This window comes from Oncorhynchus tshawytscha, linkage group LG12, assembly GCF_018296145.1.
Source record: "Oncorhynchus tshawytscha isolate Ot180627B linkage group LG12, Otsh_v2.0, whole genome shotgun sequence".
Taxonomy (NCBI): Eukaryota; Metazoa; Chordata; class Actinopteri; order Salmoniformes; family Salmonidae; genus Oncorhynchus; species Oncorhynchus tshawytscha.
The window spans coordinates 68,149,839-68,170,143 of record NC_056440.1 but is presented as its reverse complement, the minus strand read 5'-3'; the positions used below and the strand labels follow the sequence as shown (position 1 = coordinate 68,170,143).

Sequence of the window (20,305 nt, the reverse complement as noted above, 5' to 3'; positions counted from 1 at the left end):
TAACCACCAGTACATTGCATTCGGAAAGTATACAGACCCCTTCCATTTTTCAACATTGTTTTACGTAACAGCCCTATTCTAAAATGGATTCAATTCATTAAAAACAGAAATGCCTTATTTACATAAGTATTAATACCCTTTGCCATGAGACTCGAAATTGGGCTCAGGTGTATCCTGTTTCCATTGATCATCCTTGAGATGTTTCTAAAAACTTGATTAGAGTCCACCTGTGGTAAATTAAATTGATTGGACATGATTTGGAAAGGCACATACCTTGTCCATAGAGCTCCAAGGCAGGAATGTGTCGAGGCACAGATCTACGGACGGGTACCAAACCATTTCTGCAACATTTAAGGTCCCCAAGAAAACAGTAGCCTCCATAATTTTTAAATGGAAGAAGTTTGGAACCACCAAGATTCTTCCTAGAACTGAGCAATCAGTGGAGAAGGGCCTTGGTCAGGGAGGTGTTCCTCTGCGGAGCTGGGAGAACCTTCCAGAAGGACAACCATCTCTGTAGCACTCCACCAATCAGGCCTTTATGGTAGAGTAGCCAGACAGAAGCCATTCCTCAGTAAAAGGCATATGCCAGCCCGCTTGAAGTTTGCCAAAAGGCACCTAAGGACTCTAAGACCATGAGATGGAACCTGTTCTGATGGAACCAAGATTGAACTCTTTGGCCTGAATGCCAAGCATCACGTCTGGAGGAAACCTGTCACTACCCCTACAGTGAAGCATGGTGGTGGCAGCATCATACTGTGGGGATGTTTTTCAGTGGCAGGAACTGGGAGACTAGTCAGGATCGAGGGAAAGATGAACGGAGCAAAGTACAGAGAGATGCTTCAAAGGTGCTTCAAGAAAGTACTGAGTGAAGGATCTGAATACTTGTGTAACTCTAAAAATCTGTTTTTGCTTTGTAATTATGTGGTATTGTGTGAAGATTGATGAGGGGGTAAAAACTATTTAATCAATTTTAGAATAAGTCTGTAACATAACAAAATGTGGAAATAGTCAAGGGGTCTGAATACTTTTCGAATGCACTGTACACTCCCTTTACAGTTTCAATGGAACAAATAGAGAGAAGAACTGCACAGAAGACATGCATAGCTAATATGAAGCTGAAGAGGCAGGCATTGGTAAAGTTCACCCTTGTAACAGCAACAACTTTCAAATGTCACCTCTCTGAAATGCAACTGTGTAGACAAGAATCTATGACATGAGATGATCAGTGATCAAAGGTCCCACCAGTCCCACAGGTTGGGGGGGATTTGTTATTTTAGAGGGAAAAGGGAGAGGAGGTTAAAAAAAATCCAGTGACGTCTTTAGATAGCAGCTGGAGATGCTGCAGTTAAACAAGATGGAATCTGATCAAGCACACTTACCTGTTTTTTTGACCGGCTCTGGCATCCTGATTGAACGTTTCTTCCAGAAAGTAACCAACAATAACTTACACACTCCTTCCTAGCTCACCCCTTGCGTTTAATAGTGGGGTTCCTGAGCAACCCCTCTTCACAACAGTACCAACCCACCCTCTTTTGTCACGATGTCTAGAACCAATCCCCTTTCTGTCCGGCAATGAGATAATAGACGTGCATCCCCTCATCCCTCCCTATCCTTCCACCCCACACTCACACAACCCCAGACCTCTCTGACCTACGGCAGACCATATTTCAACCATCCCTTCTCCCGACACCGCAGCTGCATGACAGGCGAGGCGAGGGAGGGAGGGAATGGGAGGTGGGGGGTTAAATTTAGAACCTGAGTCCAGCAACGTCTCCTGCTCTTTCTAGATTTGTGCTGCTGCCTGGCCTTACAGAAAGTAGTAGCTGCTTCAGAAAACAACAGACAGGAGGCTAGAGTAATCCTTTTATCTGTTGGCAGGAATATGACTGCTTTTCCCCTGGTGAACCAGGACTTCCAGGAATCCTTCCATGGCTGTCCGAAGCCTCGGCTTGGTGGCATAGCGAGGACATGACAGACTAACAGACTGACTGGAGTAAGGTATTATGGAGTGTTAACTGTGGAGGCGGTTGAGCAACCACACCTTAGTGGAGTATTTTGGGATAATAAGGGATGTCTGACCCTGATCGTTAACATTACATCCTGATCATTTTAGGACTTTTCTTTTTGTGTTTTACCTTGGCCTTGTGTCTGCCCAGTTTTCTGAATTGTCCCAGCTGTTATTGCAAACTAACTTATACTTCCTAAAAACAATACAGTAAAAGTCAAATGTTTGGACACACCTAATCATTCCAGGATTTTTCTTTATTTGTACTATTTTCAACATTGTAGAATAATCGTGAGAACATCAAAACTATTAAATAACTCATATGGAATCATGTAGGAACCAAAAAAGTACAAATATATTTGAGATTTTTCAAAGTTGCCACCCTTTGCCTTGATGACAGCTTTGCACACTCTTGGCATTCTCTCAACCAGCTTCATGAGGTAGTCACCTGGAATGTACTTAAATGAACAGGTGTGCCTTTTTAAAAGTTAAATAGTGGAATTTCTTTCCTTCTTAATTGAGTCAATCAGTTGTGTTGTGACAAGGTAGGGGTGGTATACAGAAGATAGCCCTATTTGGTAAAATACCAAGTCCATATTATGGCAAGAACAGCTCAAATATGTAAAGAGAAACAACTGTCCATCATTACTTTAAGACATGAAGGTCAGTCAATTTGGAAAATTTCAAGAACTTTTAAAGTTTATTCAAGTGCGGTCGTAAAAACCATTAAGCGCTATGATGAAACTGGCTCTCATGAGGACCGCCACAGGAAAGGAAGACCCAGAGTTACCTCTGCTGCAGAGGATAAGTTCATTAGAGTTAACCGCACCTCAGATTGTGAAGCATTCATTTGGGCTGCAGAGTTCAAGTAACAGGCACATCTAAACATCAACTGTTCATCAAAGACTGCATGAATCAGGTCTTCATGGTCGAATTGCTGCAAAGAAACAACTACTTAAGGACACCAATAAGAAGATACTTGCTTGGGCCAAGAAACACGAGCAATAAACATTAGACTGGTGGAAATCTGTCCTTTGAAAAAAAAATATTTATAAGACACAGGGTTTTCTTTATAAGACACAGAGTAGGTGAACGGTTGATCTCCGCATGTGTGGTTCCCACAGTGAAGCATGGAGGACGAGGTGTGATGGTGTGGGAGAGCTTTGCTGGTGACACTGTCAGTGATTTATTTAGAATTCAAGGCACACTTAACTAGCATGGCTACCACAGTATTCTGCAGCGATACGCCATCCCATCTTGTTTGTGCTTAGTGGGACTATCATTTATTTTTAACAGGACAATGACCCAAACACACCAGGCTTTGTAAGGGCTATTTGATCAAGAAGGAGAGTGATGGAGTGCTGCATCAGATGACCTGGCCTCCACAATCACCCGACCTCAACCCAATTGAGATGGTTTGGGATGAGTTCGACCGCAGAGTGAAGGAAAAGCAGCCAACAAGTGCTCAGCATATGTGGGAACTCCTTCAAGACTATTGGAAAAGCGTTCCAGGTGAAGCTGGCTGAGAGAATGCCAAGAGTGTTGAAAGCTGTCATTTAGGAAAAGGGTGGCTACTTTGAAGAATCTAAAATCTAAAATATATTTTGATATACAATATAACTTTTGGGGGGGTTACTACATAATTTCATAGTTTCTATAATGTAGAAAGTAGCAGAAATAAAGAAAAACCCTTGAATGAGTATGTGTATCCAAACTTTTGGCTGGTACTGTATATGCTTTTATTTTCAACCTTGTTTTATTGCTCAGTCAGTAATAAATGCCGGAGGGTTCACTTAAATCAATCCTCACTGTTTCTATGATTTTGCATTATTCAATTGAATTATTCTAACTATATCCATGTCCTTTATGTCTCCTCAGTTGTATTTATTAATTGATTTATCCCAGAGGAACTGTAGGGAAAATACACTTAAAACTATTATCTGTCTCTTGATGGTGTCCTCCCTGGATACCTCACTTTGTGTCACTTTTCACTGCAGACTTTGCCCTGTGCTCCCATCATAGAGCTGTGTCAGCACCCAGAATTATTTACACCTACAAGCTTCAGCTGCCACATAACTGGGTTGGGGGTGGGTGGATGGTGGGGGACGGGGTGGCCTTGTCTGCTGCCAGCGGGCCCAGTAAAGTCTCCATGGCTGCCCACATGTCTATATATTATCTGGCTCGGCCACTGGGGTTCTGCGTAGATGGCTGTGATTCCCAGAGGATTTGCTAAAGCCAGTCTGTGAGGTGCTGGAACAATGCGAGGATGAGTCGACTAAAACCACATGGCGTGTGAGAAATAGAAATGCTTTGGAGTTCGTCACATGCAGATATGTAACTGAGTCATGCCAACATCCAAACATGCCAACATGCGTTATACAGAGAGCACATAGAGTACGGAAAAACAACTGGTCATATACACTGTCATACACTTCAAACAGGGGTCTATGATTGAGAGCATGGGAGAAATATCCCTGTGTTGGTATTCTTAGGCTAGGTATAGATTGCACCTTAGCTCAGAGGAGGCAAGGGTCTGTGCTTCATCTTTGAACACAAGCAGACGATAAGGGCTGGGTCACAAGCCTCTTCAACCTCCCCCATTTCAGGAACAAGTCACTGGGATGTGACAGGGAAGTAATAGTCAAGGGGAGGGTCCGGAAAGGTTGCAGGTCTCCCAATGTTCAGAAGGGTTTACTTCCCAAAGTCTTGAGCTAACATGAGTTAGTATGTAATACACATGTAATACCATCATACAAATATATAAGCTTTATACCACGGCTTGGCTGAATACTCAAATCTGATTAGCAAAAGCTAACGTATAATATGTTGTGTTTGTGTGCTGCTACAGCAAAGGTTAAGTAACAGGAATTGCTTATCCAAAGTCAGTGCATTTCAGAGTATCAAATCAATTTCATTAATGCTAAAGAGTTCTTTATCAGTCTTTTTGTTTGTTAACGTTGCATCCAAGTCTAATTGATGTCAAATGTGCACAATGGTCAGTGAGTCCAACAGTGCGTAGAAGAAAGGAGATCTCTGAGGACTTCTAGTGGTCATCTGTATTACCACTCCTGTAAGCATTCTGGTGATAATGATTGAAAGTATAATTTAAAACAGCCCTATTTCTAAGTGCTAATGGAATGTAAAAGGTCCAGATGTGTGTGTGCAATCATTGAGTCAAAATGTGCTAATTGTCAGATTCCATTAAGTCACTGGCTTTGACGTTCACATAAATGCTTTTTACAAGAGCAGCAAAAACAGTTATTGTTGATTTGAACACAAACAATACTATATACAGTTAACTATCTCTCTCTGTCACTACCCTTTTCAGGACTTCCACTATGTTTCTCCCTCTACAAATGGGAATATGGCCTCCTCTCCAAGTGAGACCTCCCCCCCAGCACTTCACCACTGAACTGATAAGTCAGCTTCTTCTTGACCTTTTTGACCTCGCCTGTCTTGCCGTAGTTGCGAAGAGCCCGTGCCATCTTCTGGTAGGTCATTTTCTTGCGGTTGCCCTTCTGTACGCCCCACCGATGTGCCAGTGCCTCCTTGTGTTTCGAGGAGAACTGGAAGGTGCCCTTGTCCCTGTCCACCCACCAGATACTGTCCTTCATGTCCCCATTCCTCAGCAGATCCAGCAGGAACTGGTACAGACGGATCTTCTTCTTGTTGCCTATATTATTGTTGATAAAAGTACAAAATGGTTAAACATGCAATGAATCAGTTGAGGATGTTCCCTAACTATGACCTACATGGATTAGGATTATTGTGACCTCAAAAATAAAAAAATATGTGAGATATTAGGTATGCATTTCTGAATTAATTCCTTACCCAATTCTCCCCTTGTTACGTGGGCGATGTGGTCCCTCAGACACTCCTCATCAGACACTTCTAGTGGAGGGCTGCGGCCTCCTGGCTCCTCGTCGTCTGAGCTCCTCATCGTCTGAGGAGAGGGGTGCAAGTAGCCCATGGCACGAGGGTAATATGGCACCTTGGACACCACAAACAACAATAACCATGTAGTCATTACAATACAAAACCATCATTACAATTACAATACATTATTTTTGGAGCAGTATTCACTGAGAAATTACAACTAAACAAATTAGATACCATGCTGATCATGTTATATATACAGTGAGGCGCAAGTGTTATTAATGACGGCAACCATTTTTACTCCCCCAATCAACTTTCCCCACCACAGGTGGCTGGTAGCACCTTAAATAGGGAGGACTGGCGCATAGTAATGGCAGAATAAATGGAATGGTATCAAACACTCCATTCCAGCCACCTGTGTTGCAGAACAAATCTGATTGGTTTCGAACTCTGAATCTTGTAAATAACTTTGAGTTACAAGTTGTAATGTTGTAAAATCATGTTTGTGTTACAGTAGTCAAACAAATGTGACAGTATCTCTAAGATACAACTGGTCTCCTGACTTGAAGCAAAGAGTAAAATGTAGAAAACTAGCAACCTTATGCTAAGCTAATTAGAGCAAGAAAGCTAGCTAAGCATTAAGCAACCTCTTAGCTACTCATGTTGAATTTATAAATAGAATGTTGAGTCATAGAATATAGCTAGCTAGGTCTTGAATATACCTGTAAATCCCATTTTATTTAGTTGAATAAGCTATACAAACTTCTGGGGGAAGAAAAGTAAAATGCTAAGCTAAATGTAGCTTAGCTGAGCAGAGACCTACTGCCTTCTAATGTTGAATTATAAAATAAAAATAGCTAGCAAGTTAGGTCTCAAATATGCTAGTAGGTCAGTTAATACTTGTTTTATTAAAAGTGTAGTTGAATAAGCAATATCAACAACAAAAAATGGAACAGACTGTTTATGCTACCCTGGGGGCAGAAATGGTAGTTTGGGTCAAGATCACTTGGTGCCCTAAGGGTAGACTTTAAGCAGACTGGAATAAACTGTTTAAATTCTTCCCCGGGGGCAGTAATGTTAATTTGTGTTAAGATCACTTTGGTGCCCTAAGGGCAACCATGGACATATGGTCATTTCCATGTAAAAGGACCCATGAACAACAACATGTGAAGTTCGTAGGAGAAATTAAGACAGATTTAAATTTTTCAACCATTTTCCATTTTCCAATTAAAATAATTTTGAAGACCCCTGCCAACTAATATCAACACTTTTATATTTATATGTTTCTGCCTTCTATAAGTTTAAGAACATTGCCTTGTGCTTTGAAATTCCGTTACCAAAACCCCACATATGTTTAAGATATTTTCTAATTTCTCTCCTTCAAAGAGGAGTGAGGATAATGAAGGTTCACAGAAATAACAAGTACACCTATCAATTATTATAGTGTTTTTACTGATATCAATTTTGTTCATAAATTATTATGTGATAAAAACTCTAAATTCTGTTACCAAATTGGTAATGGAATTTCCCAAATATCGGAAATGGGATTTCTGCAATTTAATTGGCTACAATGGGAAATCACAGTATTTACAAACCACAGTTGGGTTCACAAGTTTGGAGAACACAGTACTATACAGTACTAGCCCCAAATAAAAGTAGAGTAGAATTCAGTACAGTAAAGAAAAGTATAGTATAGTACAGTACCGTACTGTACTGTACTGTACTGTACTGTACTGTACAGTACAGTACACTATAACTCTACTCTACTGTTCTGTGCTCTGCTGTATTGTACTCTACTGAGCTCTTTGGTGGTGTACTTTGATGTCCAAACTTATGAAACATAGACGTCTATGACTGGTTCAGATTTGGTCCAGTTCGGACCAAGCAAATTTGGTCTCGTTTGGGGGCAGAGCTCATTAAAATAATAGCTGTTGTGTAGAATAATCCCCAAATATGGATATTTGGATATTGCATATGTATACCTTTCTGTACCTATTTAGAACAGATCCCCATGAAGACAATGACATTCATATCCATAATTAAGCATTTCTATGTAGTACAGATCAGGTACCCATGATGAAACTTTGTTACCGCAATTCAATTACCCGGTGTAAATCCACTTCACTTGTAGTTCCATAACCAAAATAGATTTTTTCAAAGTCAAGGTGTCATGCCATAGATGACACCCCATTCTTTCTGCAGATATTGTTGAATCCTAATTCTGAATTCTTAATTCTGAGTTTTTGGAAAACGTGGACACATAAAAAACTGAGGGAGATTTTAAATGTGTAAATGTGTTTTTGTTAAATTTTCTGTGTAAATTGTTAAATGTAGCCCTTGTGCATAGAGTCCTTGTGCACTGTATGGTTTGTTAAACTTTAAAATAAATCAGTTTTGTTTGGCATACATTTTAAGTGAAAAATCTGAGTCGTGGAATTGCCCTTTTCTAAATCCTATGGTTATCTTCACCCAAACTAACATTTACTGGCATATTTGAGACCTAGCTAGCTAGCACTATTCTTTGACTCAACATTAGTAAAATATAGCTATCTGCTAGCCAACTCGTTCTGTTTAGCTTAGCATTTTATATTGATGCCCCTGGAGTAGCATAACTATCCATCCCTGTTCTGTTTTGTCATATAGGTTATTCAACTTAACATTTCAATAAAGCAAATGTTACCTGACTTACTTGTATATTTGACACCTAATTAGCTATAGTAGTTATATTTTTTCCTTCAACATGAGTAGCTAAGGTTGATAAATGCTTAGCTAACTAGCTTGCTCTGATTATCTTAGCATGTCGCTGCTAGCTTGCTGCATTTGACTGTTTCAAGTCAGGAGACCAGTTGTATCTTAGAGGTATTGTCACATTTGTCTGACTACCCATAATAACAACTTGTAACTCAAAGTTTTATTTACATGATTCTCAGTTTAAACCTTCGCCATGTTTTTAATAGCAGTATATCTGTTAACCTAGACCTGTTTCTTGACGATATAATCATCTCAAGTTAGCCCAGCGGTGGCAAAGATTATAGGGCACCTCCCCGCTGCATGAGGTGTGATGTGTGGTTGCTGTTACAGCAGTTTGAATGTTTGGCTGTGCAAAATCCTGTCCAAGCATTCAGCACACAGTTCTAAAAACCCACTGTTTCTACTCTGAGGCAGTATGTCAGTTCCATTCACAAATAGAAAAGGCATCTTTAAGGATATTCTCATCCACACTCATTAATTAATGCTCTCTGTTTAAAGTGTGATATTTACAATGTTACAATGTAAGATTTGACACTAAGAAGACTGACAATGATTTGTGTGTGTGTGTGTGTGTGTGTGTGTGTGTGTGTGTGTGTGTGTGTGTGTGTGTGTGTGTGTGTGTGTGTGTGTGTGTGTGTGTGTGTGTGTGTGTGTGTGTGTGTGTGTGTGTGTGTGTGTGACATAATGTTGGGGAGGCCACTTCTGTTTAAAAATATATATTATTTGTTCATCAGCCGTTAGTGAGTTGGCAGATTATAGTTCTGTAGCAACACCAGCAGGCCCCAGTTAGGAAAAGGCCACAATATCAAACCATCTGTGTGTAGGCGCACCCTACATCCTCCACGCAACACAGCTCACCAGTAACAAACAGTAGCCCAGATACACTTTTCATAGTCATATCTTTATCTGAAGCCAGATGGTTGATTTTATGTTTACCTGTTATTAAACCTTTCTGAAGCATTGCTATTGCACTAGAGGGGACATGTAAATCAATTATGCTACTTGCTTTAGTCCTGAACATTCAGAACATTCTCTATTAGTCATGTACACTACATCTGCTTGAAAAGAATGACCAACTCCAACGCTCTGTCTGTGTTAGAGGAAAAGAGGGGTCAGGGGGGTGGGCTCACCGGTGGGGGTAGGGCATGGTTGTGTCCCCCAAGGCCAGTGTCCAGAGAGAGAGTGTCAACATCGCTGTAACGAGCCATACTGGGTAGATGTAGTTGCTGGACACTCTGGAGCTCAGTGAAGTGGCCCCCTGGGAGGTTGTCAAAGTCCAGAGGATGGGCATGATGAGTGGTGTGATAGTCCCAGTGATCTGAGCAGAGAGAAACATTTTAATTGTTCATAGAGTAAGAGGTACACTAAATGACAATGTTCAGATGGCATAGAATAGAGAGAACCTAGTTGAATACAGATTCCAAATACACAATGTATGCTATTTGTTTAAAAAGTGTTCAGCAAAATATTTTAGGCAGTTTCCTGTTCACACATCTTTGCTTTGGCAGTTGTCTTTTTCTTTCTTTTTAGCCCGAATGTCGCAAATGTGTTAAAACGTTCCGCATGTACACATGTTTTAGTGATCTGTTGTGTTCGGTCCTGACACTGCACCAGAGACTTGCCATTATTATTTTGTAATAATTTAGTTCGTTAAATGGAGCAAAGCCTATATAATTCTACAGCTCGTACTAGTAAATACCAGTTTATTCTTGGCAGTAGGATCAGTTGATTAAAGGAGAAAATACAACTGAACCTCTCCATTTCAATAAACCCCAGGGGGGGAAAGTTGTTCTACGACTGTAGGTTGAGTGCCTGACAGAAATAGGCATCTGTTTCCTGTACTCCATGGGGGCAACATGGTTGGCTCCAGCTGCAGTGTCTTGATACCTTTTATGTAGAGTATTGTCTTTAATATAGCTACTGTGTGTGATTTCCTCAGGCCTGGTCAAACACATATCTAGTTGGGCCGGCACATTTCACTTCCGTATAAGTGATATTCAGATTGTTTATTTCATCTACAATTATGTGATGGTAAGTTCATCAGAGAATGGGAAATTAATTGAAAAAGTATATCATTGTATCATAGTTATGAAGATTATCAATAGATAATACAAGAGGTATTAATACTAGGGAAAATGTTGTAGTGTTTTAAAGCTCACCTCCTTGACTCTCTGTATCGATGACATACGGATATGAATATTCTGACATCTGTTGTCTATAGATGTCGGGTTCGTACATGTCTTCTGATGGCTGTTAAAACAACAATAATATCCTCAACTGAAATCATAACAAAACTTCACATAATGTTTTACTATTGTTTCCAAGGAACTGACACTCAACATCTACATACAAATTGCTTTCTTCCCTTGATAATGTTTGTTGATAATGACATTGCTGAACAACATTTTGAGCTTTTTAAACTTCATTGACATTTACTACAATACTTTTTTTTTTTTTTTCATGGTCCGTCATAACCTTACAAAATAGATTTTTGTGAAACAAAACATATTGTTATATGTATAATCTATTATGTTAGAAATATTGTTCTTTTGACAGTATGTAGACCACAAAAGTACCAACATTGTGTACCAGTTTAAGAGTTTGAAAATGAATGACGTTACAGTAATCTATTAACATATTTTAATTAATTATCATAACTTGAAAAATGTAACGTTAATATCAAATTCAAACTTGAATTCAGTGAGCTTACAATGCTTGAGATGCATTTTCTGTATAAGTATATCCTGTGGTATATAAACAAGCACATAAACTCAACAAATAACCACATACCTGTATATACTTGGGCCTATAACTGAATTAACACATTGTTTGACACATTGTGTACTTACAGGACCAGGTGAGATGAGGTACCCCTCCATTCTGTATGGATGCAACATGAAGGCTTCTTCTTGAACCGACCTACTTCAGGCACTTAGCTTCAATTGTTTCTCACACTCTTTCAAAACTTTTCCCGCACCATTGCACAACGTTTACCAAATTTCCTCTCACCAAACGAAACCCAAAATGTCTCCCTCTGCCTACACAACTTTATCCACTTGTAAGCCAAGCTACTCTCTGGGACTCAAATTTTGTCTAATAAAATAAAATAAATTAGCCCTACTCAATGACTGAAAATGAAAAGGGAACCTGATATTTTGACTTCTGTATATCTTTGTGGGTGTACACATCTCAGTGTGTCTGGTGGCGGTTCCTGGTCATTGGTGATTTGTCAGGGGGAGATTCTAACATCTCACATTTATTAAGGCTCAATTGCGTCGCCTCCCAAACCAGCCAATCATTTCAAGGCCTGTCTCAACTGTCAAGTCTATTAGCATAGCATCATCTGTCAGTGGGTAGCATCTTTGCATCTCATTGTGACCAAATTTCGCCAACCAAATTTGATTTTTTATATATTTTTTTGTGGCTAAAGTGCAGGTATCCATATTCATATACCTTGCATACACTATGGAAATCTAGATGAATATTACAAATCTAATATTAAACCTGTTTACCATGTTTCAATGCCAGATAACTAAACATTGTCATTTCAGATTTTAAACTGGTTTAATTCCTACTTCTCAGACCAGTATCAGTGTGTACATTGGATTTGGTGTTCAGCAAGGTTCGGCACTTGTACCCCTGTTATTCCCTATACTATGCTATCCCTTCAAATCAACGTAGTGGTGTAAATATGTCAATTTAAAAAACAAACCAGTAGCTTGAGTTGTAGCCATATCAATGAAATAATGACTCACATACATCGATGAATTCTGCTGCATTTCTATCCAAACAACTGTTTTATCTGTGTGTAGATTAGCTGGACAGATAAAATCATGCCACTTCCTTTTTGCAATCCTGCAACAGCTGTGGAGATTAAGGGAGAGGAGATAAAACACCTCCTGTGACAATAGTAGTATTGGTGGGGGGATACTTGAGGAATTGTAAATATAATATTTTCTGACCAAATGTGTTTTTCTCACCAAAATATTCTTCCTCACAATGGGTACAGTGTACAGTAGCTCTGCTACTAGACTCAGATTACCCAATCTCCTGACCCTATGGTCTGTTTTACAGGACACAGTATGAGAATGCTTTTTTATCCAAGACTAGGCAGTGTCTGGGAAACCAGCCCTATCTGTCTCAGGTATCTCTCCCTGACACAACATCTCTGTTTTAACTTGAAGAGAAGTGAGGACACAAGCCAAGCCTCCACTGACAGGCTTGTGTAGATTTTGGACAGCGGAAGAGTGCATCAGTCTGATAATGACCAGGTACTTGAAATACTGTAGATAGTAAGATTCAAATCACACTGAAAATAATTTCGGAATGATTATTATATTCCCTTGGTTGTTCAAAGCTTAATATAACATACAACCAAAAACCCTGTAGTCAAATTGGTTTTTATTATAGATGTCCATGTATTCTATTGTTTTTCCTCTCCTTTATCTCTATCAAAGACTATGTTGAATATTCTGTGAATTGTTATAACCTTATCTGATAATGTTTTGATGTGCTACGTAGCACCAAATACAATGCGTTCTTTGTTTAATAATCAACATTAACAAAGGCAAACAATCAGTTTGACTTACTGATTGCAGTATAACAATCTTAATTTGGTAGACCTGTGCTTTTGATGTTGGTGTACTTTGTTGGATTTTGGTTTACGTGGCTTTTCAGTTTGCCTTGCTTGCATGGCCTGGGGTTATAATTTGAGTCCCCTGCATCCTTCTCTACCACTTGTGTGGCTGCTGAAACCACACAGCCTGTCCATGGCCCCCATGTTAATCACAGCTGTCTGAGCAAAACTGATGACATTTCGTACATTAATACACTATGTGCGTTACAGCAAGCCCAGCACGCTATTTTCACCACGGCTATTTTCAGAGCACACAACGACTCTCTTTTTGAATATATATTTTTGAATATATATTTTTTCTCTAACACAAAAATATGCTGCTTTGTCAGAAATCATTCAGGTTTCCCAGATCTGTTTAAAACTATTAGGTGGAGATCGGTGGATATCTCAGTAAGAGGTCGGTCCTTCAGCCTCATGGACAGCACTATAGTTAGTTTGACGAGTATGATATAGTGTAATTTCTGTTCCCCTGTACCTTGCTTTACAGAGTACATCCACATTACAGGTCTACTACATACTACATAAGGCGTCAGATTACTAGGCCTTCGAACAGCTAAGATGAAATCTAAACAGGCATCATTGTGCTCATCCCATTTTGTGAAAGACAAGAACACACTTTCAATTCTGTGTTTGAATGAATGGCTCAATACATAAAATGTGTGTTTCTCACAATGCAAATACTTACAGGAAATAGGCAGATAACATTCAAACACAATCAGGCCTATAATTTGGTTTAACATTTCTACTGTTAGTCAACTTCAGTCTTGACCATCATCATCATCACACACACACACACACACACACACACACTATGTAAAAGAGGAACTGGGAAATTCTCTTTTAGATTCAGTTCCTTATGGGGAGGGGGGTTGCTGTGAATGACTCCATTTGTGTGTCTAAACTTCAGTATGATCTAGGCCACAAAACTTAAAATATAAATCTACAGGGGTATTTCAGTGATTGTCTTGTCTGATCACATTGGGCCTTTTCATACAGTAAGGAAACATAATACGTATCGTATCTTATCAGTCCCTGACAGATCAGACCAGCTTCTTTCTTTGGTAAAACACAGTAAATAAAATGTCTACTGTGTTTGGTTTCCACCAACGACTTGTGGACAAAGAGTCTGGACCCAGATAAAGTATTTTACTGGAATATAAACACTTAATTAATGGCAATACTTCATAAAACCTGCTTTTTAATACAAAACTAGGTCTGGGAAACCAGCCCAGAAGTTCAGAGTGCAACTTCGCTACAGGCACGCGGATGCTGTTGTGTTTACTGTATCACTTGCACCCATGGACACTTTGGTTTTAGGCTACGAAAGCGAACGACTGAGTACTCGACAACTTGAGATGTCTGAATGCAGTTATGTTCACAAGATGCATATCTCTGATGGCTAAAGCATCCTTATAAGCAAACAGTTATATTGACACCTCTTACTTCACACCCCCCTATGTCTTTAATACCCTGAGTTCTCAGGGTATTAGTTCTCAGGGCCGTGTGACATTAGTACTAATTTAGCAATACAGAAAATACACTGGAGGGGGACTCAGTCAGGGTCTCAACTTACTGTTTTGAGTTAGAATGGTAGAATACACAAGGTGCAATTTTGACATGTGGTTTTGCATCAGTAGTTTTTCTATTGTTATGTCAGTCACTGACAGTCAGTCAATTAGCCCCTGTCAGCTAAATATTTTTTGATTGTTATGAGTCTAGCGGCCAGCTACTGTATCTAAATTTCTAGTAATCAATTACTAACCAATTAGTAACCAATTACTAGCTGGGGAGCCCCCATTGATTTTGTTTGTCACTCTTACTCAAATATCATGTTAAAAAACTGCAACCATTTCTCTCCACCCAATGGCAAAATTAGTAGAATTGCATGAAAAGTTAGATATTGCAGCTTACATTTTTTTTTCTCTCTGCTGCAAAATGTTTTGCTTGCAAAGGCGGCACCCCCCCACCCAAAATGTTTTTGCTTAGGGCCCCCAAAAGCCTAGAGTATTTTGCAACTGACTGCATGTGTGGGTATGGATGTGGGTACGCAGACCGAGTTCAGATTTTTTGCGGAGCCATCCCCATCAAAGTTGCCCATCCCTGGTCTAAACTAATTTGAGTGTATTTTTTATTTTTTACAGGCTACAGTTGAAGTCGGAAGTTTACATACACTTAGGTTAGAGTCATTAAAACTAGTTTTTCAACCACTCCACATATTTCTTGTTTAACAAACTATAGTTTTGGCAAGTTGGTTAGGACATCTACTTTGTGCATGACACAAGTCATTTTTCCAATAATTGTTTACAGACAGATTATTTCACTTATAATTCACTGTATCACAATTCCAGTGGGTCAGCTTCTGATAGGCTAATTTACATAATTTGAGTCAATTGTAGGTGTACCTGTGGATGTATTTCAAGGCCTACCTTCAAACTCATTGCCTCTTTGCTTGACATCATGGGAAAATTAAAAGAAATCAGCCAAGACCTCAGAAAATAAATTGTAGACCTCTGCAAGTCTGGTTCATCCTTGGGAGCAATTTCCAAACACCTGAAGGTACCACGTTCATCTGTACAAACAATAGTACGCAAGTATAAACACCATGGGGCCACGCAGCCGTCATACCACTCAGGAAGAAGATGCGTTCTTTCTCCTAGAGATGAATGTACTTTGGTGTGAAAAGTGCAAATCAATCCCAGAACAACAGCAAAGGACCTTGTGAAGATGCTGGAGGAAACGGGTACAAAAGTATCTCCATTCACAGTAAAACGAGTCCTATATCGTCATAATCTGAAAGGCCATTCAGCAAGAAAGAAGCCACTGCTCCAAAACCGCCATAAAAAAGCCAGACTACGGTTTGCAACTGCACATCGGGACAAAGATCATACTTTTTGGAGAAATGTCCTCTGATCTGATGAAACAAAAATAGAACTGTTTGGCCATAATGACCATTGTTATGTTTGGAGGAAAAAGGGGGAGACTTGCAAGCTGAAGAACACCATCGCAATCGTGAAGCACGGGGGTGGCAGCATCATGTTGTGGGGGTGCTTTGCTGCAGGAGGGACTGGTGCACTTCACAAAATAGATGGAATCATTAGGAAGGAAGATTATGTGGATATATTGAAGCAACATCTTAAGCCATCAGTTAAAGCTTGGTCGCAAATGGGTCTTCCATATGGACAATGACCCCAAGCATACTTCCAAAGTTGTGGCAAAATGGCTTAAGGACAACACAGTCTAGGTATTGGAGTGGGCATCACAAAGCCCTGACCTCAATCCTATAGAACATTTGTGGGCAGAACTGAAAAGGCATGGAAGCCTACAAACCTGACTCAATTACATCAGCTCTGTCAGGAGGAATGGGCCAAAATTCACCCAACTTATTGTGGGAAGCTTATGAAGGGCTACCCGAAACGTTTGACCCAAGTTAAACTATTTAAAGGCAATGCTACCAAATACTAATTGAGTGTATGTAAACTTCCGACCCGCTGGGAATGTGATGCAAGAAATGAAGGCTGAAATAAATCATTCTCTCTACTATTATTCTGACATTTCACATTCTTAAAATAAAGTAGTGATTCACTGACATTTTCAACATGTCTCTGATTGAGTCTATAATACCAACATGTTTCAAGCAGACCACCATAGTCCCTGTGCCCAAGAACAAAGGCAACCTGCCTAAATGACTACAGACCCGTAGCACTCACGTCCGTAGCCATGAAATGCTTTGAAAGGTTGGTAATGGCCCACATCAACACCATTATCCCAGAAACCCTAGACCCACTCCAATTTGCATACCGCCCAACCAGATCCACAGATGATGCAATTGCTATTGCACTCCACTCTGCCCTTTCCCCCCTGGACAAAAGGAACACTTAAGTGAGAATGCTATTCATTGACTACAGCTCAGCGTTCAACACCATAGTACCCTTAAAGCTCATCACTAAGCTAAGGATCCTGGGACTAAACACCTCCCTCTGCAATTGGATCCTGGACTTCCTGACTGGCCGCCCCCAGGTGGTGAGGGTAAGTAGCAACATATCTGCCACGCTGATCCTCAACACTGGAGCTCCCCAGGGGTGCGTGCTCTGTCCCCCCCTGTACCCCCTGTTCACCCATGACTGCATGGCCAGGCACGACTCCAACACTGTCATTAAGTTTGCAGACGACACAACAGTGGTAGGCCTGATCACCGACAATGACGAGACAGCCTATAGGGTCGAGGTCAGAGACCTGGCTGGGTGGTGCCAGAATGAATATCCCTCAACGTAACCAAAACTAAGGAGATGATTGTGGACTACAGGAAAATGAGGACCGAGCACGCCCCCATTCTCATCGATGGGGCTGTAGTGGAGCAGGTTGAGAGCTTCAAGTTCCTTGGTGTCCACATCAACAACAAACTAGAACGGTCCAAACACACCAAGACAGTTGTGAAGAGGGCAAGACAAAGCCTATTCCCCCTCAGGAAACTAAAAAGATTTGGCATGGGTCCTGAGATCCTCAAAAGGTTCTACAGCTGTAACATCGAGAGCATCCTGGTTTAATCACTGCCTGGTACGGCAATTGCCCGGCCTCTGACCACAAGGCACTACAGAGGGTAGTGCGTACGGCCCAGTACATCACTGGGGCTAAGCTGCTTGCCATCCAGGATCTCTACACCAGGCGGTGTCAGAGGAAGGCCCTAAAAATTGTAATAGAGCCATAAGACTCCTGAACAGGTAATCAAATGGCCACCCAGACTATTTGCATTGTGTGCCACCCCCCAACCCCTCTTTTTACGCTGCTGCTACTCTCTGTTTATCATATATGCATAGTCACTTTAACTATTGATTCATGTACATACTACCTCAATTGGGCCGACCAACCAGTGCTCCCGCACATTGGCTAACCGGGCTATCTGCATTGTGTCCCACCCACAACCCGCCAACTCCTCTTTTACGCTACTGCTACTCTCTGTTCATCATATATGCATAGTCACATTAACCATATCTACATGTACATACTACCTCAATCAGCCTGACTAACCGGTGTCTGTATGTAGCCTCGCTACTCTTATATCCTCGCTACTGTATGTAGCCTGTCTTTTTACTGTTGTTTTATTTCTTTACCTACCTATTGTTCACCTAAAACCTTTTTTGCACTATTTGGTTAGAGCCTGTAAGTAAGCATTTCACCTGTTGAATTCGGCGCGCGTGACAAATAAACTTTGATTTGATCCTAACTGACCTAAAACAGGGAATTTTTACTAGGATTAAATGTCAGGAATGATGAAAAACTGAGTTTAAATGTATTTGGCTAAGGTGCATGTAATCCGACTTCAACTGTATAATAGTGGCAAAAGTATTCTTAGGGATTGCAAAATAGTCACAATGTAGGCCTACTTATCTAGTCAGGACTATATCTGGCTTTAACTGATACCTTTGATTACTTATATGTCATAATCCGTCAGTTTAATTCGGACAGACAGAGAGCCTCTACCAGACCTCTGTGGCCTCACACTTTCGGGTCACGAGAACTACCCACAGACCCTCTCACAAGGGGATGACATGCAAGACCACTGACTGTGGAAAACAGGATACAGAGACCGTCGCAACAGGAAATGTTGCACTCCGTCTATCTATTCTGTTTGACCAAAATTTCTCCAGATCAATGTCCACACTGTGCTGGTTTTGACATAAATTACGTAATCATCCTCTGACAAACTCTCTTGAACAACTAGAGTAATTTAGCTTGAATAGTTGGAAACATGTTATAGCCCAGTAAAACTTTCGCTCACACTTTATTTGGATAGTCCGGATTTTCCAACTCACTATGTTGATAAGCAACTTCTTGCTAAGGTCATGGTTAGGTTTAGGTTCAGAATAAGGGTTAGGATAATGGTTAGGTTTAGAGCTAAGGTTAGTAGATAGTTAGTTTAAAAGTAACTGATAGTGTCTGTAGAGCACCTACAGATGGACTATCCAAATAGTGTTACCAAACATTCTTCATTCTAGTTATTATTTAAAGAGTCCTGTTATTAGTTTTGATGTGACAACAACATATTCTAAACCAAGGAATTACATTTAGAAGAAATAAATGAAGACAAATGTGGACACAAAGTATTAGCTGCCAGTGATGACCATAGGTCTACTGCCTAGATGTTAGCTAAAGATAACTTTTAAAGGTACATTTTTACTCTTGATGTAACCCATTGACTCTCAGTCAAAGATAAAATATACTATTAACGATCAACAAGGGTAAATGATCATTTATAATTCAACAACATTATGCAAGACTATCAAATCAAATAATCGATAAGGATCAAATGCAAACAACTGTAACCCAGTGATCTACAAAGGCCAAATTGCCTCTGTCATTACATCAACTTTTTCCTTCATTCAATAAAAAGTAGCAAGAATACCAACACTAGTTATACAGATATATCTCTGAGCTGAAACCAGCAGAAAAACATATTTCATAACGTTACAATCTGTATCAAAGGATGCTCATGGGAAGAAACGCCTCCTGTCTCTCTCAGTCCAGCCAGCCTCACTCTTACCATCACTAAGTCTTCCAGGAGCAGCATGGATAGTAGTACTCTCTCTGTGAATGCAGGAGAATCTCATTCAGTCGGTTAAAGCAAATTGCCACAGAGGGCAAGAAATCTGAGATTTCTATAACTCACTGAATTAACTAGGGAACTAAAAACTTCCTTAATTTTACCAATTTAAGCTGGAACTCAAAAGATTTTCTTCTTCTTCTCCTTCTCCTTCTTCCTTAAACCAGATGGTAACTAAACAGCTTGCCACAAAGCAAAGCTTGATTCGAGGTAGTGGTCGATGTAGTCATCTGTGATCTGATTTCTGCTCACTCTGTGGAGCCACTTGCTCCTTCCAGGCCTTATACTGCAGGTGCAATCCAGTAGTATGCCATAGACTCCATTAGATTACCATATGATGAACTGAACACCAAGGGCCCTTATTGATTTGGATGTATATCAGAGAGTTGTTTATAATAGAACGGAGTGGACACACTGCTACGGGAGTGGGTTATCCAAA

The 20,305-nt window shown here is 40.2% G+C and overlaps 2 protein-coding genes across 8 annotated transcripts in view; both read right to left on the bottom strand.

The window, feature by feature from the left end:
* The window catches only part of LOC112263800 (myosin-binding protein C, cardiac-type-like), a 43,791-nt gene extending 42,215 nt beyond the window's left edge, over positions 1-1,576 (bottom strand). For 5 of the 6 annotated variants that reach the window (XM_042330967.1, XM_042330969.1, XM_042330970.1 and 2 more), the window contains exon 1: positions 1,380-1,575. Coding sequence is in view for 1 of the 6 variants with exons in the window: in XM_042330968.1 (XP_042186902.1) it covers positions 1,380-1,404 (25 nt within the window). In the remaining 5 variants the exon portion in view is untranslated. Of the gene's footprint in view, positions 1-1,379 lie in introns of all 6 variants that reach the window. The other variant, XM_042330966.1, reaches the window with a different exon arrangement.
* Positions 1,577-3,707: 2,131 nt separating this feature from the next.
* On the bottom strand, positions 3,708-19,944 carry LOC112263799 (transcription factor PU.1). 2 transcript variants are annotated; one of them, XM_024440408.2, is made up of 5 exons: positions 19,807-19,944; positions 10,792-10,882; positions 9,763-9,950; positions 5,837-5,996; positions 3,708-5,678 (listed from the first exon to the last, which is right to left on the bottom strand). In XM_024440408.2, exons 1-5 carry the CDS (start codon positions 19,831-19,833, stop codon positions 5,356-5,358), a joined length of 789 nt encoding a protein of 262 aa, XP_024296176.1. In that variant the 5' UTR covers positions 19,834-19,944; the 3' UTR covers positions 3,708-5,355. The 2 variants fall into 2 exon arrangements, with proteins under 2 accessions (XP_024296176.1, XP_024296175.1); XM_024440407.2 differs by lacking the exon at positions 19,807-19,944 and adding an exon at positions 11,482-14,036.
* Between the last annotated feature and the right edge of the window lie 361 nt (positions 19,945-20,305).

Excerpts from the sequence above, each read along its gene's own strand:
- LOC112263799 (XM_024440407.2), bottom strand. The coding sequence starts at position 11,529 with ATGTTGCATCCATACAGAATGGAGGGGTACCTCATCTCACCTGGTCCT. Across the intron at positions 10,883-11,481 it reads ACCTCATCTCACCTGGTCCT|CCATCAGAAGACATGTACGA; the intron begins GTAAGTACACAA and ends TTGTTTTAACAG. Across the intron at positions 5,997-9,762 it reads ACCATGCCCTACCCCCACCG|GTGCCATATTACCCTCGTGC; the intron begins GTGAGCCCACCC and ends GTGGTGTCCAAG.